The sequence below is a fragment of the Gopherus flavomarginatus genome, chromosome 3 (genome assembly GCF_025201925.1).
Source record: "Gopherus flavomarginatus isolate rGopFla2 chromosome 3, rGopFla2.mat.asm, whole genome shotgun sequence".
NCBI lineage: Eukaryota > Metazoa > Chordata > Testudines > Testudinidae > Gopherus > Gopherus flavomarginatus.
The window spans coordinates 4,950,996-4,977,820 of record NC_066619.1 but is presented as its reverse complement, the minus strand read 5'-3'; the positions used below and the strand labels follow the sequence as shown (position 1 = coordinate 4,977,820).

General features: G+C 46.5%; 1 protein-coding gene across 3 annotated transcripts in view; it reads left to right on the top strand.

The window, feature by feature from the left end:
- Positions 1-26,825, top strand: part of DNAI1 (dynein axonemal intermediate chain 1) — a 313,811-nt gene that overhangs the window by 201,278 nt on the left and 85,708 nt on the right. For all 3 annotated transcript variants that reach the window (XM_050943574.1, XM_050943576.1, XM_050943575.1), the window contains exon 19: positions 22,678-22,863. In XM_050943574.1, coding sequence (XP_050799531.1) covers positions 22,678-22,863 — 186 coding nt within the window. The remainder of the gene's footprint in view (positions 1-22,677; positions 22,864-26,825) is intronic.

Sequence of the window (26,825 nt, the reverse complement as noted above, 5' to 3'; positions counted from 1 at the left end):
AGCTGGCAGAATCTCAGTACCATGTGGTGGGGCTAAAAGAGCTGACAAAAGAGTCTCTTTTTACACAGCTGAAACTGTGCTGATGTCAGCAGAGTTACTCCTGGTTAACACAGCCACCGGCTCTGCAGGTAGCAATCGATCTCTCCAGGATTGATTTATCACATGTAGTGTAGATGCGATAAATTGATCCCCAATTGCTCTCCCGTCGATTGCTGAACTCCAGCTTGGTGAGAGGTGGAAGCAAAGTCGACAGGGGAGTGGTGGCCATCAATCCCGTGCCGCGAGGACGCGAAGTAAGTGATTCTAAGTTGATCTAAGATACATCGACTTCAGCTATGCTATTCTCATGGCTGAAGTTGCATGATCGATTTTTCCCCCCCAGCGTAGACCAGACCTAAGTGACTAACCCCAAGTCTGAAGGGACAAACTGGCTCGATTCTCCATTGGCATCAGAGTAAATCAGGAGTGAATTCACCAGGGTGCTACACAGGTTAAAGCTGGTGTAGGTGAGCCCAGAATCAGGCGCTCGGCTTTTAACCAGCTCAGCCCCCATGTAAATTCACATTGCTTCTTAGAACCGTGAGCCTGATCTTCCTCTACCTCTTACCTTGTATCATCACTTTCATATGTGCAAAGAGGGTATAAAATACTCCCAGGTCAGAATGCTGGTGCTTTACCTTGTTTTGCACAGGTGGTTACAGGACGAGGATGCAGTGAGGACCAGACCCAGTGAGTACAAAGCCCAGTCACGCTTCAAAAGACCTCCAAAGTGCAGCAGAGCAGGAGCAGGACAGAGTTTCAGGGTATGTCTATACTGCACTCACAGGGGTGTGATTCCAGCTCATGTAGACATACCTGAGCCAGCTTTAATCTAGCTAGCTCCAGTCCTGGGGCAGTGACGCTGCAGCAGCACATTCTACAGCAGAGGTAGCCCTGCGAGTAATCACCCAGGGTTCCAGGCAGGCTTGTACATCCCATGCTGAAGCATGTGCAGCCTGACACCTTGCTCCAGTAGCCAAGCTAGCTAGATTAAAGCTGGCTTGGGGACATCTACACAAGCTGCAGTTACACCTTGTTTTTACAATATAGACATACCCTCAGGCATCACTAACTTCTCCTGGTTTTTCCGGGTTGAAGCCCATCTCTGGATGTGCCCATAGTATGGATTTTGTTGGTTTATTTCCTTTTTTAAATTTGCAGTAGTGTTAAAACACAAACAGAAAACCTGTATGTTTAGAGGGGCCCAACTGGTGTTTGGGGGTGCCTCTGGGTCAGCATTCCTTTCTCGAGCCTCTGCTGCTTTCATAGCGGCCTTACCAAGGCCAGTGCTATTGTCCTTCCTCCCAGGGCTCCTAATCCTGCTCTGTGGCTTGAAGAGGAGCATTTAATAATTCTTTACTGAGTTTACTCTAGCTGGTGAACTGTGTGCATTATTCAGTGCAGATATCTGAGTCCACCTCTAGGCTGAACAAAAATTGAAGGAACGCTGCCCGTTTAAGAGTAATGCTTAGCATTTGCAGTGTGTGGCCCTTCTCATGGCTAGATCTCAATGGCGCAGATCCTCAACGGTACGTAGGTGGCCAAGTCCCATTGAAATCCTTGAAATAGGAGTTAGGTGCCTTTGGGGATCTGGGTCCAAGTGCCATACAAACGTGGCCGAGTTAACCCTCAAATATAGGCTCCATAAAAGCAAGGCTTTACAAAAGATCGTAAAAACACGTCTCTGGATTTTATTTTATATTTTAGTGCAAAGAGTTTGGATTTTAAGATCTCCTGTGGTTTATGCAACCCAGACGTTGCAGCCTTGTGCGAGTGCACGAGAACCAGAAAACAAAACTAGCTAGAAATAAGTGAAACTCACTAGCCTTTTTCACTGGCCAGGTGAGTGACTTTCTGAAGACAAACTGGCTGAAAAGCCCACTTGAGCTTTAAAATGTCTTCATTTGTGACATGATCAGTAAGAAGGGAGCATGCAGACAGCCTGAGCCACCTCGGCTGCTCATGCCGCCCAGATCCTCAGTCTCTCTGACCTGTGCTTGGTGCAGAACCTGGGAGGGGTGAGGGACCAAGATGGCTCAGGGCCACCTGCATGCTCCCTGATCCTTTGGGCAACCTGGGGTTTCATCAGCACCTGGTGTAAGTTAGAGCAGCCCCAGTACAACCCCATCCACAACAGCCTCCTAGAGGGTGTTTCACCAGCCCAGGATCATTGGATCTCTGATCATATCATCTCCCTCCTTTGACACTCCCTCTTCCATCCCCCACATCTACTGTAGGATCAGGAACAGAGGGTGTAGAACCAGCTCTGCTGGCTCTAACTGGGTGAGGATTTCCCTCCATAAGGAGAATCCTTAGCAATCCTTTTCTGGCCCCTTCGCGCTCCAGAACGGGGCTGACCTGGGGTCTGAGGATTGGGCCCATTTATTTTTAACTCAACAGTGGGTTTTTTGAGTGAATATTCAAGTTTGACTAGTGTAGCATATAAGAAGCTGCTCAGCCTGTCCTGACCACATGGTCCCAGTGAAAACAAAATGGCTTATAACAAGGTCTCGAGTTGCAATAGCAACTTTCTCTATCCAAAGGTGGTCCTGCTTTTGTCTGAAGCCTTCTGGACGCTGTGGCATTCTAGCTGATGTCAGACAGTGTCTAGCGGTTCCATGCACAGTCAGTTGCTAAATTTATTGCATCTCTGATCTGCCGTCTGTGCTGATTTGAAATCCTCCTTGGATTTGCCAGAGTTCTGATTCACTGTAGGAGTTTTAAAAAAAAAATCCACCACAAGGGTGGTGGAAGCTGGGCAGTAAGAGATATGTCAAGACATAAAGGGCAGCTCAGTATTAAATCAGTCTTCACTTTTCATTCCTATATCGATTTCATTCTTTGTTGCCAAGTTACCAGATAGCTATAGGAACAAAGCAGGTTATCCTCCTGCTTATCTTTGCCTCTTATTGAGCTGACAGAAGAGCTGACGACACAAGTATTGCATAAACCGCGGTTAGCGATCTTAGGGTCTCAAGTCCTGAAGAAAACCAGCTTTTCTCAGAGCTGCGCTTCGGGACAGCAGAGGCTGTGTGCGTTGCAGATCATGGGCCAAGCCCTTTTCTCAATTACACCTTGCTGCCTCATTGGTGTCCATAGGGAAGCACAGGTATAAGTGAGAGCAAACCTTGGCGCCATTGCTCTGTAGTAGAGGGACTGGGGAAAGCCTGTCACTTTTTTAAAGCATGACCTTCCATCTCCTAGGCCTGGTCTATACTGGGGGTGGGGGGATCGACCTAAGATACAGAACTTTAGATACGAGAACAGCGTAGCTGAAGTCGACGTATCTTAGTTCGACTTACCTCGCGTCCTCACAGCGTGGGATCAATTGCCGCGGCTCCCCTGTCGACTTTGCTTCCGTCTGTCGCCGAGCTGGAGTTCAGCAGTTGACAGGAGAGTGATTGGGGATTGTTTTATCACGTCTACACGACACGTAATAAATCAATCCCCAATAGATCAATCGCTACCCGCCGATCCGATGGGTAGTGTAGATGTACCTTTAAAGAAGATGAGTTCACTTTTCAGTTCCAGGGCCTTATGATGTAGTAGAAAATGCCAGTCACTTCAAAGGAGGGTGAGAAGGTTGAAAATAGAACAGAAGATGTTTGGTATAAAAGAGAGTAAGCGCATGATTTCTGAAGATATATTGGAATTGGAAAAGTTGCAGAAAAGGGCAGCAACACGCACAGCTTCCATGTGAGGAGAATTAAAAAGACTGGAATTTTCAGCTTGGAAAAGAGGTGATGAAGGGGGGATATAAAATCATGACTTGTATGGAGAAAGTGAATAAGGAAGTTTTATTTACTCCTTCACACAGCACAAGAACTAGCAGTCACCTGATGAAATTAATAGGCATCAGGTTTACCACAAACAAAAGGAAGTATTTCTTCACACAACACATAGTCAACCTGTGGAGCTCCTTGCCAGAGGATGTTAGACTCATAGACTTCAAGGCCAAAAGGAACTAACATGATCATCTAGTCTGACCTCCTGCACATCGCAGGCCACAGAACCTCACCCACCCGCTCCTGTAATTGACCCCTAACTTCTGGCTCAGTTACTGACATCCTCAAATCACAATTTAAAGACTTGAAGTTACAGAGAATCCACCATTTACACTAGTTTAAATCTGCAAGTGACCTGTACCTAATGCTGCAGAAGAGGCAACCCCTCCTTTCCCTCTGCAGGTCTCTTGTACATCACTAACAGGAGTGGTTAGACTTGTGTAACTCTGGTAAAAGCAGTGGGATTACGCAGAAGTCACTGACGACAGATTTGGAAGACAGTGGGTGCTAATAGGGTCTTACAGAATCTTTACTGCCAATGATGATAGTTGAGAAGGCAAGAACCGCTCTTGATCCCAAATGCCAGGGTAAGTGCAGAGCTGGCTGTCAGTGAGAACAAAATATATTAAGCTCTGAGCATATTTGACTCAGCAATCATTGACACCACAACCTTGGAATCACACAGCACCCTTTTTAGAGTGGCTTGATAGATGCACTTTGAAGTCCAAGTTGGCTTTGGAGGGTGAAATGAGTTTTCATAACTCATAAGTGGAGCAGATGTTGGTGCCTGTGGACAAGGAGGAGTTGGAGTTCAGATCAGCCCTTCTCTATTCTGGCATTAAGCACCTTGTTTTTATGTGAGATGTTTTTCTGCACCTATAGTGCAGCACAATTGTATCCTTTATTAATGATACATTATGAAGCAGTGAAGTTACTGCACCCTCCAAGCATGAAGGCTTTATACTTTATCTGGAGGTAATTAAATAAATTGCTTTTATACAATATGCACTTACACAGTCTATAAGGGTTATCAGATCATGGCTAGAAAATCTATCAGTCAGACATAATTAGCCTTAGTTCTATCATAAGAAGGTAAGAATGACCCTACTGGGTCAGACCAAAGGTCCATCTAGCCCAGTTCCTGTCTTCCAACAGTGGCCAGTGCTAGGTGCCCCAGAGGGAATGAACAGAACAGGGTATCATCAAGTGATCCATCCCCTGTCGCTCATTCCCAGCTTCTAGCAAACAGAGGCTAGGGATACATCATCTTGTGAATCATCAATACATCTAGTTTGTTGATGTGAATCATCAATACAATTCAGGAGATCGGTTCTTCTAATGTCTATCTGAAGACGGACTTCTAATCTCTGTCTGAAGCGTCAGCCAGCCTGACAATTCAGCACATTGGTGCCACATATATTGATTCCCCAGTGGTAGTTATTGATGTCAGACTCCAGATCATAAACCAAAATGCCATGCTGAACTGCTTGACCAGACAGCTGGGATTCACCAGACTCCTGAGGCTCCCCTTAGGATACAGTCTGCACAACAGATTTTATTTGATTTTCTTTAATAGCAATAGCCTTCATGGTTATCATTATTGGCCAGTATCTTGGGTGCCTAAAGTTAGGGTCCTAAATCCATATTTAGGTGTCCAAATAAGTGGCCTGATTTTTCAGGTGCTGAGCACCCTGTGGTTCTTACTGGTCAGTGGGCCAGATCCCCAGCTGATGTAAATCATCATATTTCCTCCGACTTCACTGAAATTAGTGGAGCTACAATAAGAACATAAGAACGGCCATACTGGTTCAGACCAATGGTCCATCTAACCCAGTATCCTGTCTTCTAACAGTGGCCAGGTGCTTCTGAGGGAATGAATAGAACAGGGAACCATCGAGTAATCCATTCTCTGTCATACAGGCCCATTTCTGGCAATCAGATGCTTAGGGACACCCAGAGCATGGTGCTGTGTCCCTTACCATTGGCTAATAGCCATTGATGGACCCCATGAATTTATCTAATTCCTTTTTGAACCCAGTTATACTTTTGGCTTTCACAACATCAGCTCAGGATCTGAGCTTTTGTGACAGTTAGCAAATTATTGTTGTGGTGGGTTACCCCCCCACACACACATACCTCTGGGGTGCCATCTGATGTTCTAGATTCCCACTGAGTGTGCCCGTTCCACCAGCCTGGACTCCCTCACCCTGTCCTGCTGTGCCAAGCCCTGAAGCCTCCTTGCAGTTTAGAACTTCAGGTATTCCTTCACAGACCAGACACCTTTTCCAGCCTTGGTCCAGTCCTTCCTTCCCCAGATCAGTCTTAGGTGTTTTCAGCAATCAGCATGGGTGAGGATTCAGTGAAGAGCTAACCCTGATTAACTCACTCCCCAGCCTTAAATAGGATTGGCATATGGCGGGAATCCTTTGTTTCCCAGTTTGATCCCCAACCCCTAGTAGCGGGAAAAATACGAAAGTAGTCCAAATTTGAGTCCAGTACCAGGTGACATGATCACATGACCCAGCAGTGTCAAAGAAGCATCCCAGGAAGCTTCTCAGGAAGGTGGGAGATTGGCATCTTCGAAGTCCTATTGTTCTCCCTAGTGGTTTATTGACTAACGAGCCAGACTGATTGCATTTTGTCTGATGAGCTGTAATTCATACAATGTTAATATGCCTAACTTCAGAGACAGCAATGATATATGCATACAAATAGGATAATCACATTCAGTAAATCATAACCTTTTCAATGATATCTCACATGACCCATCTGGCATAAACCACATCTTAGTTATTCCAAAATCATATTATAACAGTACTTCTATGAAGAATATGGGGCATAGTGTCACAATTGTCAGTTGTCTCATAGTGTTAATTCGAGATGGCCCTGAGCTCCCTGTTTCCCCCATGTGCTGAGCACTCCTGCTGGGGCTCATGGTTCACCCTGTTATAGTGATTGGTAAGGCTACGTTTTAGTCACAGATATTTTTAGTAAAAGTCATGGACAGATCACGAGCTGTAAACAAAAGTTCATGACCCGTGACCTATCCATGTCTTTTACGTAAAATCCTCACTGTGACTGAAACTTGGGTTGGGGGCACCATGGGTGCTAGGGGAGGTGGCCCAGGACCCCCGCTGATGCTGGGAGAGCCCGGTACCCCAACTGGTGCTGGGGTGGGGAGGCTTGGTGGGGCTGGAAGGGGCTTCCTACCCAGCTCCATGTCCCTGCAGCTCCTAGGCGGCAGACACAGGGGCTCCGCTGCTCCTGCCACAAGCGCTGGCTGCCGTAGTTTCCATTGGCCAGGAATCACAGCTAATGGGAGTTGTGCAGGGTGGGAACTGTGGGTGCGGGCAAGACCCTCCACCGCCTAGGGAGCTGCATGGGGGCCATGCTAGTGGGATCCAGGGAGCCCCCCCCCAGGTAAGCACCCCCCGCACTCCCCAACCTGCTGCTCCTAGCCCTGAGCCCCCTCCCACACAGCCAAACTGCTGCTGCTGGCCCAGGGACTGTCCACCTCTGGCAGCCCCTGAGCCAACACCAGCCACTCCAGAAGTCACAGAGGTCACAGAAAGTCATGGAATCCGTGACCTTTGTGACCTCCATGACAGACTTGCCACCTTAGTGATCAGAGAGTGTGTCCTTTCTGGCTGTTCCCACCATTGAGTTCCTGTTCCTGCCCCTGATTATCTCTTGCCTCACCTCCTCTGTGGAGTACTGCCTCCTTAACCCCCACCCCCAAATCTGGGTATCCAAAATGCTCTTGCTAAAATCCAGTCTCATTTGCCACTTCATCTGCTGTTCAGACCCCTCCACTTTCTGCCTTTCTCCTCCTGTATCAAATCCAAGTGCCTTGTTTTCACCTTCCAGCCTAGTCCCTGCCAGCCTCTCTGCTGGCCTTCTCACTTCTGCCTCACCCCCTCCACTGCACTCCACCTGCACTGAGTGATTTATCCCTCCCCCTCCTCCTGCCTATATCTATGTCTGTGTTATGCCTGTGTCCCCTCACGTGGGGTCCTGTAATTTTGATTGTTTTCATTTCCAACCCTATTAAAGCAGCCACAGGGAGGTGTGGGCAGGGGAGAACCCTTGTGTTTCTGCTTCATACTTTCCTGCTTTCATCTGCCATGTTTAGCATGAGACCAGTTGCCTTAGCAGCGCATTCAGTAACTGGGCTTGGAGAATAGCTATTTCCCCTGTCGTTATTGTTAACATGAAGGGTTGAATTTTGCTCTGTCACACCTGTGTAAATCCATTATTAAGGTTCTTCCAGATTTGCACTGGTGTGATCAGGAGAAGAATGGTACTTGCTTGTTATCTTGAGCCAAATTCATCTGATGTAACTCCATAGAAGTCATTGGTGTTTCATCAAGAATTAATATGGTCCTTAGACTGCAAATACATTCCCTTGAGAATATTGCAATATTTTTTATTAGACCCCCGTTAGTCAATGCTGGCTTTTTGAACTTCAGGCCTTAATTCATTAATTGGGTATTATATGGTTCCAATGCCCAAGTGGCAGTGTGAGTTATTGGACCGAGTATGGCACAGGGATCTAAGGACATCCTGAGTGCTAATTATGGCTATGCCTCTGGTTTACTTTGTAACCTTGGGCAAGTCACTTAAACTCCCTGTATGGCAATTTTCCTGTTAGTAAGATTGGAACAGTGTGAGTTGTCTGTTTTCCAGGAGAGTTATGAGGGTTAAAGTAACTGTTAGGTGCTGTGTGAGTAATAAGTATAATTATATTGAACTGTTCCTGGAGATCACACTCCATGGTAATGAGTGAGGAATTAATGCCTACACAGATAGAAGCAGGCCTGGAGTTTGATTAGTGGGAACACAGGAAGGTGTAACTCATTCTGTGATGGCAGGTGTATTAAGAGCAATGCTGCCGCACAGACTGAAACGTTACACCGAACATCAGTTCTCAGCTGCAAAACGATACAGCAACAGCTGTCTGACAAAATGTCCAGGTAGCTTTTATCACCTCATTGATGGATTGTAGCTTTGGCAGCCCTCACTATGCAGTAAGTGGGCATCATTTTTAATATTAAATGACAATGAAATTCCTCTGTCAGTCGTCCGGACTGCCACATTTAGACTCAGTGCGTTCATACTGGTTAAGGATAGCACAGTGGGTACTTGAGCAATTTATAGAAGCCACTGGACGCAGAGTTTTATCATTGCTGGCAAAGAGAAAGTAGCTCATATTTTTGTAATAGGTTACACTGTAGCAGCCAAACTTTGCCTGGTTAAGGGCCATGTTGGCAACTTGTCATGAGTTCAAACATCATACACCTCTACCCCGATATAACGCTGTCCTCGAGAGCCAAAAAATCTTACTGTGTTACAGGTGAAACCGCGTTATATTGAACTTGCTTTGATCCGCTGGAGCGCGCAGCCCCGCTCCCGGAGTGCTGCTTTACTGCTCTATATCCGAATTTGTATTATATCAAGTTGCGTTATATTGGGGTAAAGGTGTACCTATTTTGCATAAAATAGTCAATTGCAGTCACCCTACCCCTCACCAGAGATGAGCAGGCTGTTCAGCATACATCCAGCAAAGTGTTGGTTGAGGTAGTTGCTGCAGCTTGCTGGTCTGCTTTGAAGAGGAGCATGGCTATTGACTGCTTTGGGGTATGCCTTGGCTGTCCAGGATACACTTTTGGACTGAGCCAAAGATTCTAACAACAGAACAAACTATTTCAGCCAGAGTCTGATCACACACATCTATGTGACTCCATTGAAGTCTGCAGAATTACTCCTGATTTACACCAGCGTGAGAGCAGAAGGAGGCCTAGAGTTTCTGGTTTCAGGCCTATGAGAGAATGATGCGGTACATCCACTATTTGAGCAACCAACTACTGGCTGGTATGATTAAGAACAGCTGTCTTTGTATTAGACAGAATAGCTAAGTGCTAATGCAGAGTTTCTCTACATTCATGAAATAAATTTGTAGCCTGGTCCTGTAACCCTCATCAATATGCAAACAGAACTATTGATACAATAAATGGAACTCGTTGCATAGTTATAGGTTCAGACTCTTAAATTTCTTGAGTAAAGGGACCTGCCTAAACCATGAGGCCAAGTGCTCAGCTGGTGTAAAAATTTTTAACTCCATTAACTTGTGGAGCTGTACTGATTTGTACCAGCTCAGGATCTGATCTCATGTGTTTTGTAAAGCGCTGTGTAGCTTTAAGAAGCCATAGAAGTATCCGTGACAGTATTCTTTGTGGTTGCCCTGGGAATGCTTGGGGACTTCTGTGCTGATCCTGGTAAAAATAATCTCGTTTTAATACAAATGCTTTCTGCCCACTTAGACCACACACTGTGGAATGACTGCTAGCTGCATGCGCGATTGACATTTCTAGCAGAAGAACTAAAATAGCTCTTTCTTTTCCACAGCCACATTGACAAATGAAAATAGCCCTGTGTTTGGGAGCTCACAGAAGTTGGTCTTTATAGTTGGAAAGTTCATAGCCTTGATTACATTTGACCTGCTTCACATTTCCAGCATTCTTCAGTGCTTGTCCCAGGCATTTTGCTTGTGCATTTGTGACACCCTGCTTGGGGTACCCAGAATTGTGAGCTCCTGTGTTATCCCTCTCAGCCTCAGCAAATGAGAGTTTTGCTGCTATTGTGCTAGTGGTAGCTCCTGACAAATAGCCTGTCTGTCTTGCCAGCAAACTCGTCAGGACTCTGTTACCACAAACCCCAGTTCCTGAGTTCCCCAGCGACGTCTCCCTGCTGTGTCCAGTCCCTCTCACTGGGCACTCACAGAAGTTATTAAGTTCACAGCTCCAGAAAGAGAGAATATGTGTCACAGCGTTTGGGTAGTGGAGGACTGACAGCGCCCTCCCCCTCCAGTTTAATACACAGCACTGAGATGGTTTAATAAAACAAGAATGAGATGTAAGTGATAGTAAGTACGAACAGAAGACAGGTATGGTTACAAACCAAACACTCTTTCTAGTGACTAAACCTTAATTTCAGCAAGTTGCAATCTTTGTTTAAACAGATTTCTCACTTACATTAAGTCTCCCCAAACTCTTGCATTTCAGGCCAAGAAGATCCAGCTTTCATACGCTCAATGGGTGCTGTGCCCTTATGAAAAGGTCTTTTTTCCTCCCCTTATATTACTCAAAGTCCATTGTCTCTGCCCCAAGAACCAGGAAGGCTTCCTGGGGTGAAGAGTCTGTCCCCCGGCATGATTGTTAAAGGATCTTCTCTCTCTCTTATTTAGCTTGATGGCTGTGTTTACCTTATATGTAAATGTACTTCTATTGTCCTCTGCCTGCAGCTAAGCTGCTCAGACAGGTAAATACAGATCCCTTTGTCTAGGGCAGACTGGGTTCATGCTCGGCCTCCCAAGCATATTTTAAGAACATATTTCCAGCGCACATTTATAACTCTTTGTACACAGTGATTTTTAGGACCAGCGTGTCACCACATTACATATGATACCTTACACGGCACCTTTAAGATACATATTATGACAACAGTGTGTTGGGACAAGGAGTGTGTCAGGCCTGATGTTTGTTACAGTATAATGGGCCCTCTGCCATTGTTCACTGATGGGATTCCAGGGTCACCGCATGGCAGTTGGTGGCATTTTGAAATGACTACATTAGTGGTTTTCAGCCTGTGGTCCGTGGGCCCCTGGAGGTCTGCAGGCTATTCCTAAGATTTCCAAAGGGGTCCACACATCCATTCAATTTTTTTTTAGAGGTCTAAAAATGAAAAAAAAGGTTGAAAACCACTGGACTACATCGTCTATAATAATTTGTGTTTATAGATTGCTCTATGCTCCAAAACAGCATCCTACAGATGGCTCTGTCTTAGGCTTGGTCTACACTATCCTGTTATTTCGGAATTAGCCGAGTTATTTCGAAAAAGAATGATTCCATCCACAAGACCAAACGGGTTTTTTTTTAATTTAAAGGGCTCTTTAATTCGATTTCTGTACTCCTCCTTGGCAAGTGGAGTAGTGCTTAAATCAAGATCGCAATCCCGGGTTAAAGGTATTGTGGATGCAATTTGACGTTATTGGCCTCTGGGAGCTATCCCAGGATGCTCCCTTGTGACCGCTCTGGACAACACTCTCAATTCCAATGCACTAGCCAAGTGATCAGGAAAAGCCCCAGGAACTTTTGAATTTCATTTCCTGTTTGGTCACCAGCAGCACAGGTGACCAGCAGCACAGTCCACCATCACAGGCAACCATGCAGAGTCCACCATCACAAGAGATCGCGCAGTCCCAGATTTGCAGACGAGCTCCAGCATGATTTGAACAGGAAGTACTGGATCTCATTGCATGCTGGGGAGGTGAGTCTGTTATGGCAGAACTACGTTCCAAAAAAAGGAATGCAAATACCTACGCTAAAGTCTTCAGGTCCATGACAGAAAGCGGCTACTCCAGGGACACAGAGCAGTGTCGTACAAAAATCAAGGAGCTCAGATGCCCAAGTACACAAGGGGGGAAACTACGAGGACCCACACATTCAACCCCAGAGGTTTGCCCAAGCACCAGAAAGCTGGCATATGCGAACTTTTGATTTGGTTCCTGGACTTGTCTGTGCCTATTTCCTGGGCCCAGGATCGACGTTCCACAGCATGAATCTGGCCCAATGCCACCATGATCTCCCAATCACCACATGCCATGCTTCTAGGAACGTCTGTGTCTATGTCCTCATCAGTATAGTAATTGCACTGTCATCGCTTCCTGGCCCAGTTTTGCAGGTAGTGAACATACTGCTGGATAATGCGCGAGGTATTTACAATGGTCAAAACTGCAGCAGAGATATGAGCAGGCTCAATGTTTGCCGCACAATGGCACCTGCACAGGTAATCCTTGAAAAAGGGCGCAAAATGAGCTGTTCGGTTCAAGATGGCTGATAAAAGGCAGTAAATGGTTGTCTTTTGTAGCTTCCATGGGAACCCAGGACAGCTTCCGCCGCTTTCTCCAGATTGTCTGTGCGGCTCTGTTCACGATGGCCCAGAAACGGCAGGGAATTGTTGCCTTCTGTAGCTTCCACAGGAGCCCAGGACCGACAACATGGCAAAAGCAGTGAGAGCAGAGTTTCTGGCGAAAGCTGTGCAGCTCTGTTCACGATGGGCGAGAAATGATGGGGAATTGTTGCCTTGAGGTCTTTAAACCATGATTTGAGGACTTCAGTAACTCAGACATAGGTTAGAGGTTTGTTATAGGAGTGTGTGGGTGAGATTCTGTGGCCTGCATTGTGCAGGAGGTAAGGCAAGATGATCATAATGTTCCCTTCTGACCTTAAGTCTATGAGCTTCCACGGGAGCCCAGGACAGACAATCTGGAGAAAGCGGCTCTGTTCACGATGGCCGAGAAACGGCAGGGATTTGTTGCCTTCTGTAGCTTCCACGGGAGCCCAGGACAGACAATCTGCAGAAAGCAGTGGAAGCTGTGCAGCTCTGTTCACGATGGCTAAGACACAGTGGGAAATGGTTAGATGAAAGAGTAGATAGAAAGAGGAGAGGACATTCGAAGTGGATTCAACATACCAGGAGACAGGTGGTGCACCGTGCTGCACGGTCTGCTGGCAGCATGGCATCTGCCGTAGCTTTCACGGAGGGAGAAGCAAGTGATGGCACACACCCAGAAAAACCCACGAGAATGTTTTTGCCCCATCATGCACTGGGAGCTTAACCCACAATTCCATTGGGCGGCAGAGACTATGGGAACTATGGGATAGCTGCCACAGTGCAACACTCCGCCGTTCGATGCTAGCCTCGGTACTGTGGATGCACTCCACCGAATTCACGCGCTTTAGTGGAGACACATGACATCGAATGTATGAACTCGATTCTGGAAATTCAAATAAAATAACTTCAAATTAATTTTGTACTGTAGATGTACCCTTAGTTATGACTGGAACCTTGAGTGCTATGTAAATGTCATGCATTATCAGCACTATAAAAGTAGCTGATGCAAAATATTGCAATTGGAAATAAAGGTTATTGTTAGTTCCTTCTTGCCCCCCATGGATCTAGATGAATTGACTACTTCTTATACAGTAACCGTTTTCCATGGTTCCTGATTCTTGCATCACTTAGCCTCCAGCTTGTGTCATCAGGGGTAAGAGTCATAGCTAAGTTAATAAAAAATTACGCCAAGAAGCCAAACAATTAGACCCTCAATATGTATCTTTCATGGGGTGTCTTGTAAATAGGCCAGGGAGCCTGTTCCTTTCCAGGAATAAAGTGAAGACATAGGGCAGCAGCTCTTATTTATGCTGCGATGTGGGTTGGGGGGATATTTAGCACTGACTTACATACAGCACTCAAGGTCTAATTTGTCCTTGACAGTCTATGCACAAGGAGAGTCTATGCACATTCTTCTAAAATCTCAAACAGCTCAGAAACATGCGTAGTGGGAAGGGATTTTCAGTCCTTCCTTGATACTGAGAAATAGAGATGAGTCTGAAACAAAATCCTAGATCCAAGCAACTTCTGAATTCTGTTGGGGTTCAAAATCTCTACCCAAATGTGAAGCTATCTCCTATCACTATAATGGGCTAAATCTCAGATCTGAACACCCTCAGGCTTTGTAACAGAGGGGGCTCAGGGTCCAGATCCAGACTTTGCTGATAGAATCTCACATTTACAAGGGGCTGAACCAAACTCTTAGATGCAGACTCCATCCCAGAAGTTTGGCGGGCAGAGCTGTTCAAAATGTGGCTCCAGGTCTACATCTGAATGTTGTGGCATGGATCATCTCTAATTAGAGACAGAAATTCAGTTACTTTTATGGATGAGGAAACTCCCCCCTACCCATACTAGACTATCTCTTCACTGGCTCGAAAAGACCTATTACCTCCCAGCCAGGGGGGAACATTTACATTTGCCAGTGGTTCCCATTAGCATTTGACATTATCACAGTCTGCTGCTTCAAAATCTTTGTGTGACTTCCTGACCACCCCCTCTCACCCCCTGACCCACCTCTTCACAGATGAATCACTAGGTATTAGGTCCCTTTGAAACATGCATTCAAGTTGGCAGGGCCTGATGAAATTCATTCTAGGGTATTTAAGGAGCTAGTTGAAACAATCTTGGCACTATTAGCAATTGTCTTTGAGAATTCATGGAGGATGTGTGAGGTCCCAGAAGACTGGAGAGGGGCAAACATAGTACTTATTTTTAAAAAAGGGAACAAAGAGGACCTGGGAAAATATAGACCAGTCTATCTTTGATAACTGGAAAGATACTGGAACAATTTATTTAAAAGTTTGTAAGCACCTGGACAAAAATAAGGTTATAAAGAATAATCAGAATGTATTTGTCAAGAACAATTCATGCCAAACCAACCTAATTTCCTTCATTTACAGGATTACTGGCCTAGTAGATGGGGGGAAGCAGGACATTTGATATGTCTTGGGTTTTGTAAGGCTTTTGACAGTCCCACATGACATTCTGATAAGCATACCAGAAAAATGTGTTCTAGATTAAATTACTATAAAGTGGGTGCACAACTATTTGAAAGATCATACTCAGAGAATAGTTGTCAATGGTTTGCTATGAAACTGGGATGGTGTACCTAGCTGGGTCGGCAGGGATCAGTCCTGGGTCTGGTACTAGTTAATATTTTCATGAATGACTTGGATAATGGAGTAGAGGGAATGCTTGTAAAATTTGCACCAAGTTGGGAGGGGTTGCAAGTGCTTTGAAGGACAAGATTAGAATCCAGAACAACTTTGACAAATTGGAGAATTTGTTTGAATTTGTCAAGATGAAATTCAATAAATACAAATGCAAAGTATTTTACATAGGAAGGAAAAAACAATGCACAACTACAAAATAGGAATTAACTGGCTAGGTGGTAGTACTGCTGAAAAGGATCTGTGGGTTATAGTGGATCAGAAACTGAATGGGTCAACAATATGATGCAGCTGCGAAAAAGGCAAATATTCTGGATGTATTAACAAGTGTGTTGTATGTAAGAGATGGGAGGTAATTGTCCCACTCTACACAGCACTGATGAGGCCCCAGCTGGGATACTGTGACCAGTTCTGGGTGCTGTACTTTAGGAAAGTTGTGGACAATTTGGAGAGAATCCAGAGGAGAGCAACAGAAATGATAAAAGGTTTAGAAAACCTGATCTATGAGAAAAGGTTAAAAAGCAGACAGATTGCAGGGATCTGATAACAGTCTTCCAATATGTTCAGGGCTGTTATAAAGAGGATAGTGATCAATTGTTCCCCGTGTCCACTGAAGATAGAACAAGAAGTAATGGGCTTAATCGGCAGCAAGGGAGATTTAGGTTAGATATTAGGAAAAGCTTTCTAACCATAAGAGGAGTTAAACTCTGGAATAGGCTTCCAAGGGAGGTAGTGGAATCCCTGCTATTGGAGGTTTTTAATAACAAGCTGGACAAATACCTGTCACGGATGGTCTAGGTTTACTTGGTCCTGCCACAGCACAGTGGTCTGCTGGACGTGATGACTTCTCAAGGTCCCTTCCAGCCCTACATGTCTATGATTCTATGAGTGACGATGAGCAGCTGGGCAGAACATTAGACCATCTCAGATATAAAATGTAGGGAAGCTACGTATCACAGGCATAGATAAAACGCAGCCCATCTTTTGTGTATGTATGTGATGAGCGCATACTGCACGTTAATACAAAGCTTTCCAGGCCTTTTGCAATAATTATTTATATTCTACTGCAGTCTGACTTTAGGCATTTTAATTCTTAGATTCAGATTCTGCCCATGAACGTGACACAATGCTGAAATAATATATGGATCATCTGGCTCCTAAATGCTGGTAGACAAGATATGACTGGCAGGACACACACAGCTTCTGTAGTTTGATCACAGTTTCCTCCTATATTCCCTCTGTGTTCATTAGCTTCAAATGTTCGGTTTTTCAGTTTGCTTAAGGCAAAAAAATAAAAAGCACTATCTGAGTCTCACTGTAGTGGATTCTAGCCAACAATCCTGCCTATGGTGAGACCACTCATTTCCGTAACAGATAAGGCAGGAATGTCACATTTTATTAGCCTCCACAAACAGTGACGATGAGAGTTAATTGCAATTATTGGTAGATAATGTCAAATTAACGCCAGGTTTTGAGTAATTGCCATTGTTCCCACTGGAGTTACTGTGAAATATACATTATCTTGCAATTAACTATGCAGTGAACATGTGTCACAACTTTATTAACATCATACATTTCTGGCCCAATCGCTAGGCTTTTAGTCCTTGCTCAGACAGCATTCCTACTGCAGCCAATGGGAGTCTTTGCGTGAGTAACGTCTGTAGGATCTGACCTTTCCTGTATTCTCTTCCTCCCTTTTTGGCAGAGTTCACTTAGTTTTTGTACAGGTACACCACTGAGGCGAGAGTCTAAGCAGCCTTCTCTATCCCTTGCTCCCCATATGTAGGAGTCCCTTTGTAGTCCCTGCACTCACCTGAATATGGACTTCTCCCTCCTAGCATGGAGAGAAGGAAGAGGGGCTATGGCCTCCTCCTCCACACAATTCAACAGCTGGCCAACTGCAGAGGAGAGCACCCACTGTTCCCTGCCAGGAGAGTGGCAGTGGGTTCATTCACACACAGTGGTACTATCCCTACAACAGTGTGGCTCTGCTCAACCCCTACACAGCCTATGCCTTCGTGGTACAATCCATCCCTCTGGTAGAACAGACTGTCTTGTGTTTTCCATGGATCACCCACTCCTGTCCTTTGCTCAGCAAATAGCTCCCTCTCTCTTGCTGCTCTGTCCAACTTTTCTTAATAATCACCCGTTCCCCAGGTTGGTTTGGTTTGGTTTGGTTTGGTTTGGTTTTGCTCTCTATGATATCCAGCTTCTCCTTCAGACGGTTATGGCAGAGGTGGTGGAGAAATGAAGCTAATGACTTGCCGAAATAAAATAGCTAAGGATTCTTCTAGATAAGGAAGAGAGGATGGAGTTAGCTACCACATGAGAGCTAATTCTCATCCACTGAGAGCTAATCCTGACCTAACCATGATCTTTATTCCAGATGCAAGTTAACACCTTTTACCATGAGTTAGCTGGTTGTGGTTTGCATTGGGGTGTCTGGGATTGGTTCTGTGTGACATTGGCAAATCACTTTATCTCTCTATCTTAACATCCCACGCCCTGGCCAGAAGGGCTAATGTGATCCTGGGATGCATCAACAGGGGAATCTCGAGTAGGAGCAGAGAGGTTATTTTGCCTCTGTAGTTGGCAGTGGGGTGACGGCTGCTGTAGTCCTGGGTCCAGTTCTGGTGCTTGTTGATAAACAAGAAGGTTCAAAGAACAGCCACAGGAATGGTCAAAGGATTTGAAAACAGGCCTTATAGTGATAGACTCCAGGAGCTCAATCTGTTTAGCTTAACAAAGAGAAGGTTAAGGAGTGGTTTGATGACAGTCTGTGATACTTACATGAGGAACAAATATTTAATAATGGCTCTTCAATCTAGCAGACAAAGGCCTAACACAATCCAATGGCTAAAAGTTGCAGCTAGATAAATTCAGCCTGAAAATAAGATGTACATTTAACAGTGAAGGGAGTTAACTACTGGAACAATTTACCAAGGGTCGTGGTGGATTCTCCGTCACTGACCATTTTAAAATCAAGATGGGATGTTTCTTTTAAAGGATCTGATCTAGGAATTATTGTAGGGCAGTTCTATGACCTGTGTTCTACAGGAGGTCAGACTAGATTGGGGTGGCCAAACGTAATGACCCTCCGAGCTGCATAGAATAATCTTCAGAAGTTCGAGAGCCAGGTGTGCCAGCTGGGGCTCAGGGCTTCTGCCCCACGTGGGAGGCATCTGCCCCACTACTGCTGAAGCCCCGAACTCCAGAGGCACTCCCTGCAGGGCTGAAGCCTTGAGACCCCCCTCCCTGCTGGGCAGAAGCCCCTAGCCCCACCACCCCACTGCAGGGCAGAAGCCCTGAGCTTCCCACCCCCCACCAGTCTGATAGGAAGAGAATGGGGTGGATTGGGGGGGACTCTGTGAGCCACACTTTAACTGTAAAAGAGCCGCTTGTGGCTCGCAAGCTGCAGTTTGGCCACCCCTGGACTAGATGATCACAACGGTCCCTCCTTGCCTTGGAATCTATGGATCTATAAAGTGGACAAATAGTACATTCTTCCTCCCACCCTTTGTCTCTCTGGTCTATTTCGATTGTAAGCTCTTTGGGGCAGTGGCTGTCTCTCACTGGGTATGTCTTCACTGGGGAGTTGAGTTACTACGCATGAGTGTCTCCACTGGAGCCAAGGCTCGCTCAAGTGAGAGTCTCCGTATGATGCAGGGTAACTCAAACCAGACTTGAGTTACTGCATGCACTCTCTTGTATGCCATCTGAGAGGAACAAGTGCAATAGGAGCATTATACAAGGGTTTCAGATACAGAGAACCATGTGCTAAGGCAGGGTGCGAATGCTGGAACAGGCTATTTATACTGTCTGGAGTAGGTTGGTAGTCACAACAAGGGCTCCAGGGGGAGTTATTGAGACAGCTCATGCGGATTTTCATAGCTGAGGAATCTCCTCTCCTGGCTGGCAGTTCTGGAGCCATTAGCACTGAGTGGTGGGACTGCATTGTCATACAGATGAGGAAAGACAAGCAGTGGGTCCAGAACTTTTGCCTGAGAAAGGCCAACTTCCTGGAACTGTCAGAGGAGCTAGCCCCAGCCTTCAATGCCAGGATCTGCATTTAGGACAGGCTATATTAGTCCAGAAGCAGACACTTTACTCTTAAATCACAAGAGTTTCAGACGTATGGAAACCATTAAAGAGTCCTGACTGCAACCCCTCTGATGTGATCATCTCGTGAGTCCTGAGGTTTGGTCGGCATCTGTAGGCCAGGCAGAATCTCTCTTGCTTTCGCTCTCCTCAGAAATTTCTGCTTACAAGTTGTGTTGGAATAGCCCCTTGCTCAGAGAAGCAGCCTCCTGAAGGAAAGCCTCCTTTTTTGGACAGGTGGTCAGGCAGAGAAACTGCAGTTCTCCTCCCAAGTTCTTAGACCGGGGGGTTCTAGCCCCTACCCCCAGACAGGTTTCTGTGTAAAGTCCTTTCAAAGACAAAGGCTCTGCTGGTAGAAAACTCATTGTTCCAGTAGGGAAGAGTCATTCGGCATTGATGGCCCTTGAAAGTTCTCTCATTCTTAGCCCTTTTGTGACGTTCCACCCTCAAGCACCAGCTCAGAGTGTCCCCTGTAGACTGCCCTTGTCAAGATGCGACTAAAACCTTGTCTACACTACAGGCCTTACAGCGGCACAGTTCTCCTGTGTAGCTGCTCTATGCCAAAAGGAGAGAGTTCTCCTGCCAGCATAATTAAATCACTGCCAACCAGTGGCGCTATGTTGTCTGTTCACACTGGTGCTTTTGTCGGTGAAACATAGGTTGGTCAGGGGTATGGTTTTTTTCATACCCTTGACCGACAAAAACTTTACCAACAAAAATGCTAGTGTAGACAAAGTCTAACTTTCAACACCACCTGGATGACTTAACTCAGGATGGAAGTTACACTATAAAGTGAAGGTGACAATCACAAAATGGTGGTCACAGTGTGACACAAACATACCCATAATCTGTTCCAACATGGCTGGGAAAGAGTGTTGGGGGGAGGAAATTAGTGGTTTTGTCACCTTAAAGTGAGGCTACAGGAGGCACTGCATAAAAAGCCTGCACTGCAGTAATAGAAGTTGGTCCTAAAAGGCAACAATGGCCCCTTGTGTTGTCAGATCCTCACTAATTATAACAATAATGGCAGGATGCTACTTGATCAGCTCAGGCAACACTGGTTCCTCTGCCACATCCCCCCGGATCTGTTTCTCCAGCTCCTCTCCAAGTGGGCCCTGGGAGTCCTGGACAAGGTGAGCTTCTGTTCCTCCTGCAGCTGAGATCACTATAGCCAGGGCCAGTCCTGGCTTCAGCTCATCTTCCAGGTCGTCAGTGCTTAGTCACCACACACATCACCCAGCTCCATGCTTGGTGCACTGCTGGGCACCTGGCTCAGCTCTTCATGGAAGAGAAACTTTCTAGGGGAGTTACCTGACGGGGAGTTCTTGTCCTTCACATTGTAGCACAGGCTGTTCAGGGATCTCATCTCCCATCACTGAGGTGCAGTGCAGTGGATCCCTTCCTCAGCTAGCTTCATGGAAATAACATTATAAGACTTTTTGGATTTTGGATCCAGGACCCCAAATCATAGGTCTTGCTGGCCTCACACCAGAGGTCTACAAGAACTTTGGTGTCAGCCTGAGGCTAGCGAGCAGCACGCTGGGAGGACGCTCTCTTGTATGCCATCTGAGAGGAACAAGTGCAATAGGAGCATTATACAAGGGTTTCAGATACAGAGAACCATGTGCTAAGGCAGGGTGCGAATGCTGGAACGGGCTATTTATACTGTCTGGAGTAGGTTGGTAGTCACAACAAGGGCTCCAGGGGGAGTTTGGGAAAGGCTTTGGGGGACTGTCCACAGTCAAATGGACCCTAACTGCATCCACACAGCACTCTGTAGCTTGAGCATCGGCAGCACTTGAGCTTCGACTTACATTTCCTGACAGGCCAGCTACCCTCAAGTTTAAGGCAGCACCATGCTTGAGCTGCAGATTTGTGTGTGTGGACGAGAGTTGGGTTAGGAGCAACATGAGTTTTAGCACTAAGTGCATGTCCCGCGATTAGCACAATGGCACTATCTTTGTGGGTGAGCCTCCAGCTGCTACCCCAAGCAATCAGCATAACAACTGGATGACCGAACTGCATCAGATTTAACCACATGCACCGGCTTCCTCTGGGTCCCGGGAGTGCTCAACCCCTTCTGCCCTGCCCCAGGCTTCGTCCCCCTACCAGCCCCCAACCCTCCACTCCTGCCCCCACTCTGCACCAGGCCCTGCCCCCACCCCTGCCCCATCTCTTCCCACCCAGTTCTGACCTCTCCCCGGAGTGCACCCCGTTCCCGCTCCTCCTCTTCCCCACTAGAGCCTTCTGCATGCCACAGAACAGCTGATCATGGCGGGTGGGAGGAGCTGGGAGGGCGGGGAAGGAGTTGATCAGCAGGGCCACAGGCAGGCAGGAGGCGCTGGGAGGGGTGGGGGGCAGCTGGCTGCTGGTGGATGCTAAGTACCCACTAATTTTGTTCAGTGTTGGTTCAGCGTCAAGCACAATGGGACCTGGTCCATGACTGGAGCAGCTAAGCCCTACCACGATCCAAATAATACCTAAGAATGGTGCAGGTTTGGTGATGTCTAAAGCAACAGAGTTCCTGCTAGGGGTTTGGGCTTGAACAGTTTTATATTGTGTATTTCAGTTATCGTTCCAATGAAATATTCATTAGTATACTGTGCTTGTTCACATAATTTTCCTATTAATTAGTGTTTCATCTCTTTTTATTGTGTTATTAAGGCCCTAAATATTGGAAAGCACTGCAGTAAAAGATAATCAGCATATTGGAAAACATTCCGGGGCTTGTGCATCACTCTGCGTACTGATCTTGTGTTAGAATCTGATTGCCTTATTACTTCAAATATTTGAGCTGGGGATTAAAGGCCCATGAGGCTGGTAGTGAAAGGTCCAGGCCTACTCGCATTCAAATCAGTTGGAGCTTTGCCTTGGACTCCAGGGAAGGACCCCATCTGTGGTCTGTCTGCCAAAGAAAGTGATCCGAGCTCCTACGCACAAGTTATTCTCCAGGGCCTTGCCCTGTTTTAAATGGACTGTAGGAAGCAATCCTACCCTCGGCCCCAGCAGACGGATTTAGATGGGACCTAATAGATCCTTTGTCTTTCTGTGATTCTCTGCGTGTTGTTTTTTGCAGAATGGATGTTCTCGCTTAATTAATCCCTTTTGTGTTTGCTGCCTTTGTTCCCCAGGCCCATGTGTTTGATCTGAGCATTAATAAATACGAAGCTATCTGCAGCCAGCCTGTTGTGGCCAAGAAGAAAAACAAAATCACCCATGTCCAGTTTAACCCCATCTACCCCATTATCATTATCGGAGATGACCGAGGCCACGTCACCTGCCTGAAACTCTCCCCCAACCTACGCAAGATGCCTAAGGTAAGCAAGCGATTAATTCCTGTAAATGTAAAGCACCATGTCGCAGTGCATAGGACACAGGAGACATAGGGTCTAGTCCTAGGTCTGACGCTGCCTTGCTGTGTGGCGATAAGCAGTATGGTAAATCTCTGATAAACGGAGATTTCTCGGTTGTGGAGTATGGCATTTAGGTTAGGTTCATTTACCCACTTATTTTTTTCCCACTACACCACTGTCCTCATGCAGGTCATGTCCTCTCTCTGCACCTCAACTTCCCCATCTGTAAAATGGGGATAATGTTACTGAGCCTGTCTTGCAGAACTCTTTGAGATCTACAGATTTCCCATGCTATATATGTGCTAAGTATTAACTAATGATGGTTGGGGAGTCGAGTCCCTACTCTCTGTTACTGTAGGAGGAAGAGAGTTCAAATCCCTTTATGACAGTTGGAAGGAGGCTTCATTTTACAAGGAAATAATCTCATGTGAGCAGGTGATTTCCTCACTGTACTCCAAACACAGGCCACGTACATGCATAGCACATCAAAACCAATCCTCTTCCTGAGGTTTTGGTTTTATTCACAAAAACTCAAACTGAGACAAAATAAAATCCTGCCTAGGCATGGCTGCTCCCAGGGATCCTCCCAGAGGACTGCACAGCCCAAATCCTATGTCCTCTCTCTCTGGAGAGCCATTCCACCTCCCTTATATCCAGATGAGGCAACAAAGTACCTGCCTCCATGAGCCAGTAAAACCCAAGTAACCCTTTCTCAGCTGGATCAATACCAGCTAATAGTGCAGGGTCCAGCAGGCAAACACTGCCAACTAATATTAGAATAAATCCCTGGGCTCCAGGTGTGTAATCCATCCAGTCAAGTCCTGGGCTGTTTTATACAGCAGAGTCCTTCTCTGTCAACCCCCTACAATACTAGAACCCTATTGTCTCTCTTTTAATGGAGGTTTTTCCCCATAGTCTCAGGTTTTGCAAAACAGACTCAAGAAAGCAATCTTGTTTAATGATGATGGTTTTACATTTATAAAGCACCTTTCTTCCATATGGGTCCCAAAGGGCTTTATGTATTTTACTAACAGATTGTACTAATGACAGTCTGTGGCACATCCTGATCTCACGAACATAAATTTGATTGACTTTACTGGACTTCACTGGACACTGGTGTAAATTAGATCAGAATCTCTTCCTATACTAACATAACATCAAGAAAAATAGCAGAATAGCAGTCCTGCTGGTAGCAAACATTACCCTGTGTCTGTGTCTCTAATATATGTGATGCTACCACGGAGAGAGACAAACCACAATCCCAGAACGTAACATCTGTGAGCTGCAATTCATCTGGGCCCAGATCCTCAAAGGTATTTGACACCTAACTCCCACTGCCTTCTCCAGGAGTTAGGCATCTAAATATCTTTGAGACTCTGAGCCCTCGTTCACAGCAAGTTTTTTACTTCGGCTCCTTCTTTGCTGATTTGTTAGTTCTTCATTTGTAAACCGTTGTTTCTATTGTCTCTGAGATTGTTGTAAAATTCCACCAGTCCATCAGCAGTGTGTGTTAGTGGAAATCCCTCAAGCAGAGGCCATGCAGCAAACAGCATGTGTCCGCACATGCACAAATTAATCATTTAATTGCTTTGCATACCACTGCAGTGCAGCCAACTCTGGGGTTAAATGTGGCAGACATTTAGCAGCGCACAGCAACACTACAGCACAATTTGGAATGAAATCGAATGCCTGATTGTGCTAGCAACTAGCAGCGTCCTTGTGTGCAGGTATTAATATCTAAAATGGCCTTTTGAAATCCGCCTTCTTTCTTGCTTCTCTTGTTCCAAATCAGCTTTCGCAAAATCTGAGTGTTTGTCATTTGCAGAATCTGATTGTGTGGCATTTCATGGCCAGTTACCGCTGACTGAGGAATGACAAGCACCATTTTTCAGGCAGTCTGAAATAGGACATAAGCAATGGACTCCTTTTTATAAGCTGTGATGTTATTAAGCTATCTGTCTGCCACTTTACTGGGCCTGTTAGATTTGAAGGGACATTTAACACTGAATGAAATGTTTCTCTAAATATGAAGAGGAAAGAGATTTATCAGGCATGATTTACGGGCAAGTACAGTAGCTGATCTTATTCACGTCCTCTGTCTAAAGCCAGTTCTTAATTTAAAAGGATAAAATCACTAATGACACTCAGTATCTACTGCAGATTAGGGTTACCAACTTTCGAATTGCACAAAACCAAAACCCTTGTCCTGCCCCTTCTCTGAGCCCCCCCACTTCATTCCCCCTCCCTCTGTTGCTCGCCCTCCCCCACCCTCATTCCCTCACTCATTTTCACTCGGCTGGGGCAGGAGTTTGGTGTGCAGGAGCAGGTGAGGGCTCTGATTGTGGGGTACAGACTCTGGGGTAGCCCAGAAATGAGGGGTTCAGAGTGAGGGAGGGGGCTCTGAGCTAGGGCAGGGGATTGGGCTGCGGGCTCTGGAGTGGGGCTGGGGGTGTGGGGTTTGGTGTGCAGGAGGGGGCTTTAGGCTGTGGGGTGGAACCGAGGGGTTCGGAGTGGGGGAGGGGCTTTGGACTGAGGCAGGAGTTGGGGTGTGGGAGGGGATATGGGTTCTGGGCTGGGGGTTCGGGCTCCAAGGTGGGGCCACAAATGAGGAGTTCAGGGTGCAGGAGGGGGCTCAGGGCAGGGGGTTGGGGTGTGTGTGGGGGGTGCAGGGTGCCAGCTCCTGGAGGGAGTTTGGGTGCAGGAGGGGGCGCAGGACTGGGGGTCGGGGTGTGTGTGGGGGGTGCAGCATGCCAGCTCCTGCAGGGAGTTTGGGTGCAGGAGGGGGCGCAGGGCTGGGACAGGGGGTCAGGGTGTGTGTGGGGGGGTGCAGGGTGCCAGCTCTGGGAGGGAGTTTGGGTGCAGGAAGGGGCTAAGGGCTGGGGGTCAGGATGCAGGCTCTGGGAGGGAGTTTGGGTGCAGGAGGGGGCTCAGGGCTGGGGCAGGGGGTTGGAGTGCCATCTCCGGGAGGGAGTTTTGGTGTAGGAGGGGGCTCAGGGCTGTAAAATGGGCAAAAAATTTCCTCTCACACAGGAGCCGTAAGAAGTATCATTAATTAATAGTAGCAAAGTGTTTGTAGATTTATAGGTGAATGATCTGTTGGGTTAATTTTGATGGAATAAACAGGCCTAGAGAGTCAAAAGTGTTAATGTGGCACTGCACAGCATGAAACAGTTAAACAGGGTTCAACAATTGGAATGCAGAGATCTCAACCTGCTTAGTCATAAAAACATTAGAATGGCCACACTGGGTCAGACCAGTGGTCCATCTAGCCCAGTGTCCTGTCTGCCGACAGTGGCCGGTGCCAGATTCTTCAGAGAGAATGAACAGCACAGGACAATTATCAAGTGATTCATTCCCTGTCATCCACTCTCAGCTTCTGGCAGTCAGGGCATGGGGTTGCAACCCTGCCCATCCTGGCTAATAACCATCGATGGGCCTATCCTCCAGGAACTTACCTAGTTCTTTGTTGAACCAAGTTATAGTTTTGACCTTCACAGCATCCCCAGGCAACAGGTTCAGCGGGTTGACTGTGCGTTGTGTGAAGAAATAGTTCCTTTTGTTTGTTGGAAAGCTCCTGCCTAATTAATTTCACTGGGGCACCCCTAGTTCTTCTTGAGTGATTGCTCATATCCATTCCAGTTAGGTGTGCGCGCTGCGCGTGCACGTTCGTCAGAAGACTTTTACCCTAGCAACTCCAGTGGGCTGGCAGGTCGCCCCCTAGAGTGGTGCCGCTATGGCGCTCGATATATACCCCTGCCGGCCCATCCGCTCCTCAGTTCCTTCTTACTGCCGTGTCGGTCGTTGGAACTGTGGAGCGCGGCATAGCTGTCCTCCACGTCCCTAGCTCTCCTTCGTTTCACTGTTCTTATAGTTGTAGATAGTTGTAAATTGTAGTTAATTATTGTTAATTGTAGTATAGCTGTATA